The following is a 12,836-nucleotide window of genomic DNA, read 5'->3' as shown; positions in this document are numbered from 1 at the left end:
TTTCGTGACACGTGCGACATTATCGATTCAGTATAGTACTGGTTTGAATAAAAACTAAATGAAATTATAAATTATAAATTATAAATAAAGTACGGAACAAGATATCCCTATGATCGTAACGAAGTATAAAATTGTTCGCTTCTATAATACTTAAGAAAGCATCGCGCACTACACAGTCGTAGATACAGGTCTGGAAATTCTCGTGGGGCGTCGCGAAGGCCCTCTCTTTTTTATTTTTTTATTTTATCTCCATTTGTAGTTACATGTAAGAATGTAAGACGTTTAGCGGGCAGAAAATATTTCCCAAGTAAGGCGCTTCGATCGATTCGTTAGATTTCGTCGTACAGCGCGCCTTGTGTCTGTAACCTACAACACGGTCATGTCTGCGGCTGAACTCTATTCTATTGTGTAAATTTACATTTATTTAAACAACATCCCTCTATGCCACGCGAAATATTATATGTTTATTTTAAATAAATTGGAAAAAGTTACGAAGAATAGTTTATTTTATATTAGTTACCTACAGTGATAAGGATGGCGAAGATGGCGTTAAATGCAAAGGTTTAACGAATCGATTGCAGCGCTACGGCTGGTGGCCGATTTGTAAAATTATCCCCACCACGGGAATTTCCAGACATGTGTATGTATAGGATCGTGGTCTATCTTGCATTTAGTCAATGATATCGCATTGCATCGCGTCGCGCCGGCTGCCAAACTACATTCATACGTACTGAACCCAAACTACCAATTTTATTTCATTATATATATAATATTCTATTATTAATAATAGTCACTTGGTATTTTTCATTATTTTACTAATGATTTATTAAACGCAATTATTTTAGAACAGCTGAGAAATACGCGTGAAAGCATTGTCGGTCTTCTTAAAATTCGATTTTTCGATTCTTATGTTACTTTATCCGCTTTATATTTCTATGTTGCACGATACATCGCATTTTACGCATACAACACGATATGCGGTATTATGTTAAAGAATGGGGTCGATTAAGAATCTGATAGTATCCTTCGAGTGATCTTGTGAAGTAAGATCTATCTGAACGGATGTTATATTTACGTTTTTGGGATTAAAAATGTGTTAAGATAAATTAAATGAGAAAAGAGAAGTATACCGTATACATCTTAATTGCTACTACGTTTGAAACAATTCTAGTTGGCAATTGAATTTTTAGATACAGTAGGTGAGTAAGTTAAGAGCTGTTGCTTAATTTACGACGACAGAGGGATCAAGTTAATTGGTAAAAAGGCGATTGACCTGTGGCAGACAGAGAGACAGAGGTCACCATCCTTCGAAACAATCAGTGACTTCCGACGTGCTGCGTATGTTTATGAATCATTTTGATATTCCTATATCAATGTTTTTATTCGTCTCTTTATTTGGATCGTTCACAACTCTTTATGCAAGTTTGACATACAAGAACAGGTCTTTTTTACATCGTGTATGTATATGAAATTTCCACGGTCGAATCATTGTTTCTTATATTTATAAGCTACTTTTATTATATCGATAAAAGAATTTATCATATAAATAAAGATAGCATGCGCGCGCGTATTTTTCACACGATACACAGATATCTGCTACGTATCGTTCGTCCTTATATATATTTTCTTACTCTTTCGCGTCGCATCACATACGATTCTTACGATTAGTATTTTTTCCGTAAATCGACGCGATGACAACGAGTTTGGCGTGTCACGTAGGATGCAGATGTAATCTTTCAGTAAACATTTATTTTCGAAAAAGTAATTTTGTAATTGTAACATTGAAGGAGCGTTGAGTTAGCGCTGTAATTTGCCGCGGTTCCGGTGTTGTATTTCCGGTAGAATACACCCACTCGTCTTCGGCAGGATGAATTCATGGCGTATCTCTTGGCCTAACGCGCTTTTATCTTGCGGGAAACGGCTGGTCGTTGGCCCACGTTATTCTTCTCAGATATTGATATTGATACAACTGTCCCTGAGTTGCGTATACCATTGTTAACTATGCTTAGGTTTCTACACTTGTTGTTTCGTCTTCTTTTCCTCTTTATATCTTTTTTCTTCTTCGTTTTACTTTGACTAATACAATTTTCAGTTGCTGCGACCATATCTGTATTTTCAACGTTCAAATGAATTTTATTCGATTAATATATATCCTATAAAGCGTCAACGTATCTACAACGACGAATATGAACGAACTTTCAACGATAAGCAAAGGCATCGATGTAAATAAGATTTTTCTTTTTTAATTCTTTATTTAATTCTCGTCGTAAAATATAATTTTCGAGTATAAAGTTTAAACGTATGATAATTCATTGCCGTTAAGCTATGGACATGATTATTTCCGACAATTTCTCCAAAAGTGAGTAAATAACTGTCGCAATAAGTAGGAAACAAGCTGTTAACTTAAAAACAGTCTCTTTGTTTCTTACTTAATTTTAGGATGCACATCTAGCGTATTTCCCATACGAAGCTCGACACAACGCGATGCTTTTTGTACGATACAGTATAAAATTCAATATTTCTGCAAAAGATGTGAAATATTTTTCAATCGGTTCTCAAAATGACTTCGCTCTCGTGAAATACAAACTCGCAAGGTCCTTATGAAGGTCTGAAACTTTGAAAGTGAAAAAAAGACGACTGGATGAAAAGTTAGAGAGAACGTGACGGCTACATACGACCATCGCTATGTGTGGGTGTTTCAGGCTCGAATGTAGGTAACCATGGTACCCGGGGTTTAGTGGTCAGTTAGTTAGACCGAGGATTTTTATTCTTTTGTATAATACGATTCATTGGTCCGTGAGTATATGTATAAATAGGAATGAGAGCACTCGAAATATAGTGGATATTTTCAGTCGAATGAATAAGAAGATACGCGAGTCTCAAAACGGAGGAAGCAACGGGGATTAATTTTACCAGCAGTGCTATTTTTTTCATTGTTATTTGAAAATTAATACGTATATGTGTAAAATAAAAGAATTATTTATTATTTCTTCAAATATCAAACAGATTCTTTGTTCAAGTTCGATCAATCGGTTTTTAGAAAATACAAAATCAGTTAACTTTGTCGAGATTGGTATATAATACGTGTAATAGGACAGGAAAGGCTCGATTATACGAACAATATCAAATAGACATTGAAAAAGGAATAAATATTCTAAACATACTAACAGTACGAACGACTGGTAACAGATCAGATGCAGATCAAATCATCGGAAGAGATTTAACAGTAAGGAAAGGAACGATGACGCGGTCGGTGTTTCTGTAAACAGTATTCCCACGCATTCAGAAGCATTCACAGTAGCAAAAACAGTTATAAGATGGTATAAAGCAGAAAAAGAAAGTAAATCTATGAAATCACTAGATTCAAGGAAATGATCGTAAGTTGGCATTTCGGAAAAAATGGAAAGACAGACGGAAAGACGAATAATTGTACCAAAACTGTAAAATTCTCAGCAAATAGCGTGTTCTCCGAATATTTCGTAAACGATACAATTCTTTTCGCCCTAATTTGTTTTTTCCAAAAGCCGAGGACAACGTAGATTTTTAAACGCTTTAAGCCATTGTCTACGATGAACGAAAAGACTCGAACAGATATGTACCTTGTTTATCTACTGGGTTAGAAGTCGTGAGTTGTGAAATTTGAGAATTACGTATATTCACGCAGTATCTGTGTATTCGAAGTACAGAGAAGCAATAAAGAAGGAAACAAGCATATAAACAGGTTCGCTAACGAACTTTGTCCTCTTCCATTTTCTTTACAAACACTTAATTCCAATGACTTCGAGTTAAATAACCAGATTTGCACGAATGCCAATTTAACTAACCTAAACGAGGCAAAGGATTTTTAAACGAATAATTTAAATTCAATATAATGTACGTATGCGTATCGCTGTATTAATTATTGATTCTCGATCGTGCAATTTATTGTTGCAAGAAATTGATAAATACCATTTTTGGTTCGTTTATTATTAGCTTGTACGATTTTAGTAATATCGATACGACTTAGTAATATCGTTACTCGAAATTCATCAGTGTTCAGATGCTTATGAATTTATGAGTAGTAGTAAAGAGCAGAGTATAGTGAGTGAGAAAGAGAAGGGGGGGAGAGAAAGGCAGAGGGTAGGGAATATGGTGGGTCCACGAACTAAAGTAGCGTCAGTCGCGCGGCACGCGGCGCACCGTACGCGGCGGGGTTTTTTACGTCTTTTTTCCATGGTGCACGTAAACACTGCCTTTAGTTCTAGTATTCGCAATTGTAAAACCGATTAGCGTGATCGTGAAGGTGATTAATTTTCACGCTAATTCGGTAAGAGATCGAAGCTATAGTATAGAAATTTCATCCGTGTAAACGTAATTCTCGATCGAAGACATCATCGAAACGTAAATATCAAAATCCGTTGTTTCATAGTACTTTTTCTCGCAACTTACGATTACACATATAGTGGACGACGTTTTGTGTCGTTGGAAGTATCGTGGCCGTGAGTTTCGACGACGTGTCGGAGTTGACTGTTTCCTCTCGTTCGATCATGCGTGATTATGAGAAAGTACTACAGATACTATAGTGTGTTCACGTGTATCCACGGAAACCATAGAAGAGGCGCTTTGTCGCGATTGAAAAATTGTTGCCAAAATAAATTAACTCGTTCCAGTAATGTGAAAAATTGTTCGTTTTATGAGACAGAACGTGTTTCACGTACTTGTGTTCTTTCTTCCTTCCTTTACGATAGAGTTGCCGGAGCCTCACGCTAGGGATTGTATCCTTTGTGACGCACGTGCTTCCATTTTATCGCGACAGTGCAGTGTCCAGCTTGGTGGGCGACTAAAAAATTGCTCAACTGTCTCCACTGTCTATACTCCACTCTCCATTAGCAATAGCTTATCCGTCTAGTAATTTTACGCTTCTCGGTCGTTGGGGTTATTTTAGTCGAAGAAAAATTATTTAAAACGAAGAAACTTTCTTTTTTAGAATCTAATTAAGCGTCAGTGATACGATGAATTTGTTCAAATACAAATAGGTTTCTTAATTTGTTTAAAAGTTCAAATATTATGCTATGATTCGACCGAAGATTAAAATATTCGCGAGTTAACCTATAAATTATAGTATACCGTGTGTCATAATTACCGCGCCGCTAGTGGTGGAACAGTAATTTGTTATTCCTCGATTGTTGGCCAGCTGCGATATTTCCCCTGTTTGCAGTCGTTTGCTCAACCGTCGATGCTCAAAGTCAGTTTCAGCTACCGTTTTATCGCCCATAGCTTTATATCTACCTACATATATGATAAACCACTTGAATCGGTTTCTTCTTTTTCGTGACTTTCTTATTAGAACGAAGATTCCTTCGTTCGACTCGCGATCAAAACGTTCGCGTTAAGCGAGTTGAGTTGAAATTAGAAAAAAGGAATTTTCTTTTCGACAAAGCGTTCATTCAAAATTGAAATATTCACGCACTGGTTTGAAAAATTTTTAGCGTATTACTACCATCCCGACACGACGAAGAAGGCGTTGTTTTTTTGGAGTTTAATTTTAGCCTTCTAGAAGCGAAGAAAAATTGATCATGGTGTCTACCAGGAGGATGAACCTCCTGAACGAATTCCATTGCCGTTGCCAATTTGCAAAGTTCCCTCGTGAAATTGAGAAATAGAGAACCTTTAAAATTTTTCTTTTTAAAATTAGAAATTAATATTACCCAGACTATGGTATAATATAATACTATTTTCCATTATACATGTAAATATTTCTTCGCTTCTCAATGTATACTACGGTATTAGAAGGAAGCGAAGTCGATGACAAATTGCAGGTAAACTAAAAATTGGCGCAGACGAATAGCACGAGACCTTTTGTTATCGAGTTCATGAATTCCAAACACTTAGTTACTAAAAAAGTAGTTAATCACGTGTTCTACCTTTGTGTATTAGAAACTGTAAACGCGAAATAACATTTAACTCTGTAATTATAAAGAGAATGCGAAGCATAGAAGAAACAAGGAATATTAAATTGAATTGTACGATAAACGATAAATTACGAAATTGTCGGTGGTTCGATTAAATGAAAATAAATCGATTTACGTATCACTTAGTACAATGTCTCGGGAGAAATTGAGAGCATGCCCGATCCATTCATCATAGCAGTTACGCTATGACGTTTTATCATAATTTTCTCCGGTTGTATCGTTACCTCTTATCAGCTTTTCGAGCAACATTGCTGAAACAAAGAATCTCTTCATACGAAAAGATAATTCCTCGCGCGATCGTTTCGAGTAGCGTAACCTTTGAATATTTTGGTCATCGTCGCAAATATTTAACTTCTTTATTCGTTTCGTTTAGATTTTCCACGAAACTGCAACGTTGCGGTGAACTAAGGAATCTTTCTCTGATAGAATGCAAATAACAGGCACTAATTTAATATTTGCAAAACGAAAAAGGGGAACAGAAAAGAGTAACGTAAGTAGAAAATACTCGAAAGGGTCGATAGAAAAATAGTACGAGTGCAGTTTTTCCGAAAACTAAAAACATACGGTATTTATTCAGAGAAAAATATAGCGAAACTTTTTTTCCGTTATAGCAGCGAAATCTAATGTTTTAACGTTTGAAATCGTGCAAATATTTTATTAACGTCTAACTGCATACCGCCTAACCAACAACTCCTAGTTTCATTATTTTCGCTGCTTTTCAATATGACCTTTTTTGTACATTTTCCCATGTTTCTTTTTCTTCGATCGATATCAAGAATCGTATTGTTCGATAAGGTTTTGATATGAAATATCGCTCATGGTTGATTCAGAATATTTGGAACGAGATACATACATATATATCCATTCGACTATTTTCTAACTAACATAAATATAAATGGAAATTTTGAAGATCATAACGCGAGTCATGTTTGTTCGAGCCATCGAGTCTAGGCGGCCATAGATACTCCGAGGATTAATCGATCATTTTGAACGGCTTCCTTCTCCTATCATTAATATCATTAACGAATAAACTTTGTAAGTGTCTAGTCTCTAACCGTGTCTCCTATATTCTTATCTCTTTGTATGTTTTGCCGCGACGAAGGAAACGCGTGAATGGCCTCGTACGTTCGATGACACGATGCGATGCGACGCGTTTCCAAAACGTCGAGCGAAGTCGTTTGTGCAACGTGCTTTCTCTTTTCTAGGGACGTTGCCAAAAGCATCGAACGGTGAACCATTGCAGATCACGGAAGAAATTTGAATAGACCGGTGGAAGGAAAAAGCCAAAAGACAGATAACCGAGGTCGGTTAGGATAACATTCTGACGAATCACGTTGCAATAAGGAGACGAGAAGTTTGTACGGAACAAAGAGGAAGGATAAAGAGAGGAAAAGGAAAGAAGGTACATCGCGAATATACCGGAAATTTGAACGTGCGAGGAATTGTTCGATCGACCTTGAACCATCTTGGGATTATACAAACCACAATCATGATACATCGTGGAAACGCACAAACTATACGTTGCATCAAACCGGAAATGTTCTACGCTTCTTTTATGATATTTCAACTGTCTTACCGATCGCCGATTTGAAAAGTGAGTATCGATGCTTATTGCGCTCGCGCATCTTTCCGCGTTATCTATCGTCCCGTGTCTTTTTCCGTTACTCTCCGTAATATCGAGTTTCCGATCTATGTACTATCTGGTCGAGATTAGAGATTAAAACTAGAAACATCTCTCTGTCGATAACTTTTCGCTTCGACACCGACACCGATGTACGATACTTAAAAAATTAGCTCAATTATCGATATACCGATATGAAAAACGAGGTCAGCCTGTGTTAACGCGTTAACACATTCCCGTACGATAACGATTCGTATTCCTTTGGCTCGACTTATCTTCCGTTCATTTCCGTTTTTTCTCGACGACTCGCGCCGATCTTTTAATCATATTTATGGCAATTCACCCTCGCGCGTTTTCAGAGCTCGTCGATCGCGCGCTACGCCGTGTTTCTCGATCGACTAATTAGAACTTGTATTTTGATTTCACGCTTCGCATTCGTCATATTATCGTTCAAATAGGGGGTTCGTGTATTTTCACTACGACCATGAAAATACTGCAAAATCGATCATAATACACGGACATCGGATCGAATGGTTTGCCTATTACGTCGTAATACCGAGAAACACAGATGTTTTATTTTCTGGAATGGGTCTGACTACGAATAAGAGAGAGAGAGAGCAGTTAATATTTCTTGGTACTCTTAATTAGAAATTTTTTATTTTCGAAAGAAAAAGCTCGAGATCCGAATCTTTGTTTCCGTAGCGTGCGAAGAGTAACGTAAAGGCGTCTACCTAAGTAGCAGGCCCTTGCATAGATATCAAGATAGCGGAAGCCAGGTCGTAGAAGGAAAGGATTCGTAGAAAAGGGATGGTTAGCGAGGACTTTTGAGAATCACATTTTCGATGTATATCAACGTCCTCTTGATGGCGAGCTTACACGGACCGCTAGAGTCTCATCTTTGCAACGATAACATCGCACCAATAAAATTTGTCCACGAACGAATTTAAACGTAAGCGTGGATCGTCTTTGACGGAATTTTTAGCGAAATAAATCGGTCGAGAGTATTTTCTCTCTCGCGATAGAAGGCAAGCGTGACTTATACGTATGGTTCGAAGATGACAAACACTCGATTCTTAAATCTTAATTTAACGAACCTTATTATCTAGGAAGGAAATTATTTAACCGATGGCGATCGAAAGAACGAAAACGGTTGTGAGTATGTAGGCAGCGATATCAAATTTCCTTCCGTGTTTCTCTCGAAAGCCGACGAGTCATCTGCAAACCACAAAAACGTAAATCCTTGACCAATACCTCTGATTTTCCTCGTTATATCGAATAAGCATCGGGAACGAAATATCGTTCGATGGTTTAAAACGCGTAAGAAATATCGAACGTCGCGAGCTAGAAAGTTGCCAGTTATACATATTGCGATAGGGTCGATCGGATATTTGTTGAAGCAAGTATTACAGGATGTGTAAAATGTCGTAGGTCGGCGGATGGACGTGGTAGTAGTTGGAAAGTCCGAACACGGAGGAAAGAACGAACTGGAAATCCGTCGTCATCGGCGTCGGCGTCGGCGAAGAAACGCCAAGTTGACGAAAGTAGGCAGATTTGCGCGAAGGAAGCGAGAACGGAAGAAGAGTGTGACACGTTACGAACCAACTGGGAGAGGGAAATCGTGCAAGCGAGAGGAGAAAAAAAGTGTACATACGTATATCTATCGAGTGGCATTGAGTAAATCGTTGTTCTCCTAAGAAGGTCGCTTCGAACATGTCCATCGGTGCTCTCTCGTCAACTTCTTAAGGCGTTACTTTTCTCCCTCGTCTGGAAACTGTATTTTTTGATACCTCGCGAAGCGAAAACCTCGTGCCACGTATATCGTACACGGTCTAATTACGGAACACGAATGCCACCTCCGATATTCTCACATCGATTTATATTTATTCGTTTCGATAATTTTGTAGAATCGTAACGCGTGTGCGGGTTTAACTCGGTGGTGAAGTTCCGTTATTTGAAAGTTGCTGTATATCGTCAAATCGCGTTTCTTTTTGCCCGGAGGGAATGTACTTCTTGTTGTTGGTTGATCGGTGCAAGTGAGAATAAAAATTGGTGTTGGTTGGTCCTGTTGCGACGAAAAGATTCGTGGTTACAAGATGATACTGCTTCGAACGACTTTGATGGTGCTGTTCACTGTGATGGCTACGGGGGCACCGCGATCTTCCGTCATTTACGCGGACGACAAAGTGGTGAGTTGACTGAACACAATTTTCCATTACTTGTACAATTAACTCGTAAGCGGTTCGTGGATGGTCATTTTCTCACGTAAATGGCATGGTTCGCCACGAGACGGAGTCGTCGCACCGAGTATTTTCCCAATTAAACGAAACGAGAATCACACGAAAGAAAATATCGCTGTCTTTTGATAGATACTATCGCCTTATCTTAATAATCATCGCTGTGTCTTCTCTACGAGGCAAAGTCGTAGCTCGTTATTTTACGCGTGGCACCTATCTTTTATCTAGAAAATTGCAAATTTCATTTGCTTATATTCACTTTCCTATTAACCTTCTATATTTCGTCGTTTATTACCGTGATTAATCATTTTTCGTATAATCGAAATATTTGGTAAAAGTCGAGCGAATTAAGATCGATAACGGTTGCTTCACTTCACGGTTTTACCGCAGGATTTTATCCTGACACGATCTTTGAACGAAACGCGCGTCTAGATCGTCATACAGTAACGCATACTTAGCGTCGCTCTTGACGATCCATCGACTATTTTGGATTAAATTGAATAAGAAAGATCTCGTGCAAAGATAAAGACAATAGCGTGGGTGCTGACGTATAGTTCAAGAGGGGACATCGAATATAGAGATTAATTATTCGTCGCATCGTCCGATGAATTTTTAACAAGTTTCATGATACGCCTTGAAAGCCTAGCTTCTGTCACCTGTTCCTTTGTTGATTCGACGAATGATTATTTCGTCGAAGAGTAACTTTTACTTCGACGACTAAATAGAAAAGTTTAAAAAAATCAATTAAATCCGACATTGTTCATTTTACAAAGTACATATATTTTTATGATTCACTATACGTGACTGTAGCCTTTGTATTAGAATAAGATAAATCTTCACGTCGTATGTAATACGATGTCTCGAACGTGATGTTTGAAAAATTTTGCTAGTAGTTTAATTTTATTCAGGTTCTTGGAAGTACGTGCATGTTAATTTGAATAATCGGGAAATTAGAATTTGAAACGAGTGCGTTATTTATCGGTTATATTAATTCGTTATCGTTCGTATTAATTAGAAGCTTTAATCCGTGTTTATCGTACCTCGTAATCGATACTACTACCTTAGTGTAGTACGCGGTACTTGTTCGCCTCGTACGCGTTTTGTAATAAATTCCTTAGGTGGCGCGCGTTTAAAGGGAACTCCACACTTTTGGTTACAACGTAAATTAACATTATCGACACGTTAGGTAACTATCTTGACACTTTTCTGCGCTGGGTAAAAAGTTACGTCAATTAGACTACACCCAAAAGTATAGGATACCGTTTACGAAAAAAGAGGAGAACGTCGTTATGCGAAACGTTGGATGAGATCATAAAAATGCATACGCGAGGAATTAATTATGCAATATATATACACGCACATTGCGACACTTTCTTCCATTTCTAACTGCTTTAAAAATACAGAACGGCGCTGTCCCACTTGCGTGGGATTGTGTCTGACACTTTGCATTTCTTTTTTTCTTTTTCACGCGAGATCTGTTAATGCTAAAAGCGAGGGTTGAAGTTTCGAGGGAAACGTAGGAAGTTGGACACACAGAATACTAAATTAAGGGCCACGAATGTTGCCCGTTCAAGGACTCCCGATCTGCAGTTTGAGCCATACTCCTCGCACGCTTCCATCTTGTTCGTGTCTTAGTAAAACGACTCGCACGAATATTTAAACACTGATTAGTGCGCGTATAGCGGTATCGAGGAATCGATGGTATTTTAACGCATCGAAGCGTCGATCGTAGGTAGCAAAGGCTTATTTAATGCATATGGCATTTTACATAACGAGTGATAAAGTAAATAACGCTTGAAGGCGAGTTTGATGGTGCACGCTGTATAAGAAAGTTTGAACGCGATTACGGAAAATATATTTAACCCCGCTAGCGTGTTTAAGCTTACGTTTAACTCTTTTCTTTGCACGGTCTCGAACGCGTGTACGTGGCATTACTTCATGCGTGTGTCACGAACAGAGCCAGTTTGCAAATGTGTGCTGAGATGACTAAGAGCCAGTCAGTCCAAAAGTCGCGTATATCGACTGCGAGCTTTCAGACGTAGCGCCTGCGTCGTCACAACCCTCCTTCCTGCGTAACTATTTCTTTCCTTCGTTTCCTACTACTTTCCAACCAATTTTACAACCGACAAATCTTCGACCAATGATTTCATAGCAATTTCGTATTAATAACTGCTCGATACCTTGTACCGATGTGAACAAGACGCGATTACGAAGATCATCGACGAAAGTCATAGACAGGAACGTAAAGGTTACAGATGGATCGTTCGACCGCTGCTTTTCTCCACGGTTGACCAATGTAGCGATATATAGCCATAAGTTGGTTATTTCGATGCAATCGTTACGATAGCATCGCGATAATATAGTATAACACAATAAATGCATGACCGCGCGAACCATAGACATCGTCCGATAGATATTCGTGTGAAACGGGCTTAATGGGCGTCGTGAATCCCGCTAGGAGAGAGTGGATTTTATCAGTGGAGGCCTTCGGCCTTACTTCGAAACCATTAAGCCAGGCATTTATATGCAATCGAGGTCGTTAACTGCAGGAAGCGCCGGCGCGTATACAGAATGCTTCGGCTGTGTGTCAAGATGTGACACACGCACTTGTGCCCTCTGTATAAGCATGTGCGTACGCGTTTGGTCAACGAGTAACTCGCGTTCGAAACGTATCCTCGGCTAGTATCGTCTTTAAATGTGTTAACCTGCCGCACTCCAAAAATCACCGTGTCGAATAAGATTGTCGTTATCGACGACTGATTTGTCGTTAATTTTTGCGTTTGAACCCGATGTTCGCGTCCTATTACGTGCTAAAAATCGAGCAAAGCGTCCGGATACTAAACCGACGGGTGACAGTGTATGTAGGTTACGTTGGTCTGTACGCAAGCAACGCGTCTAGACGCTAATCAAGAGAGGGCACGTGTGTGTCGTCGCGTCATTTCGTTTTGTTCCGTCCACTTTGAGCCTGACGAGCGACCGTGGCGTTGGGGAAAGTCTCTAGGGGAAAAGCACGAAAGAAAAGGACTTTAG

General features: G+C 38.7%; 1 protein-coding gene and 1 long non-coding RNA gene across 4 annotated transcripts in view; one reads left to right on the top strand and one right to left on the bottom strand.

The window, feature by feature from the left end:
• Positions 1 to 1,740: 1,740 nt before the first annotated feature.
• On the bottom strand, positions 1,741 to 5,292 carry LOC126920310 (uncharacterized). The gene is made up of 3 exons (XR_007711931.1): positions 5,123 to 5,292; positions 4,698 to 4,819; positions 1,741 to 2,107 (listed from the first exon to the last, which is right to left on the bottom strand). It is a non-coding gene; the product is annotated as an uncharacterized LOC126920310 (long non-coding RNA).
• LOC126920300 (matrix metalloproteinase-2) overlaps positions 4,168 to 12,836 on the top strand; it is a 98,653-nt gene continuing 89,984 nt past the window's right edge. Inside the window, exons 1-4 of one of the 3 annotated variants that reach the window (XM_050730429.1) lie at positions 4,168 to 4,380; positions 6,325 to 6,441; positions 7,157 to 7,545; positions 9,001 to 9,758. In XM_050730429.1, coding sequence (XP_050586386.1) covers positions 9,666 to 9,758 — 93 coding nt within the window. In that variant the 5' untranslated portion in view covers positions 4,168 to 4,380; positions 6,325 to 6,441; positions 7,157 to 7,545; positions 9,001 to 9,665. The remainder of the gene's footprint in view (positions 4,381 to 6,324; positions 6,442 to 7,156; positions 7,546 to 9,000; positions 9,759 to 12,836) is intronic. The other 2 variants (XM_050730431.1, XM_050730428.1) reach the window with 2 other exon arrangements.

This window comes from Bombus affinis, chromosome 9, assembly GCF_024516045.1.
Source record: "Bombus affinis isolate iyBomAffi1 chromosome 9, iyBomAffi1.2, whole genome shotgun sequence".
NCBI classification, from domain to species: Eukaryota; Metazoa; Arthropoda; class Insecta; order Hymenoptera; family Apidae; genus Bombus; species Bombus affinis.
Note: the sequence above shows the minus strand (reverse complement) of the source record. Positions and strands in the feature narration are given on the sequence as shown.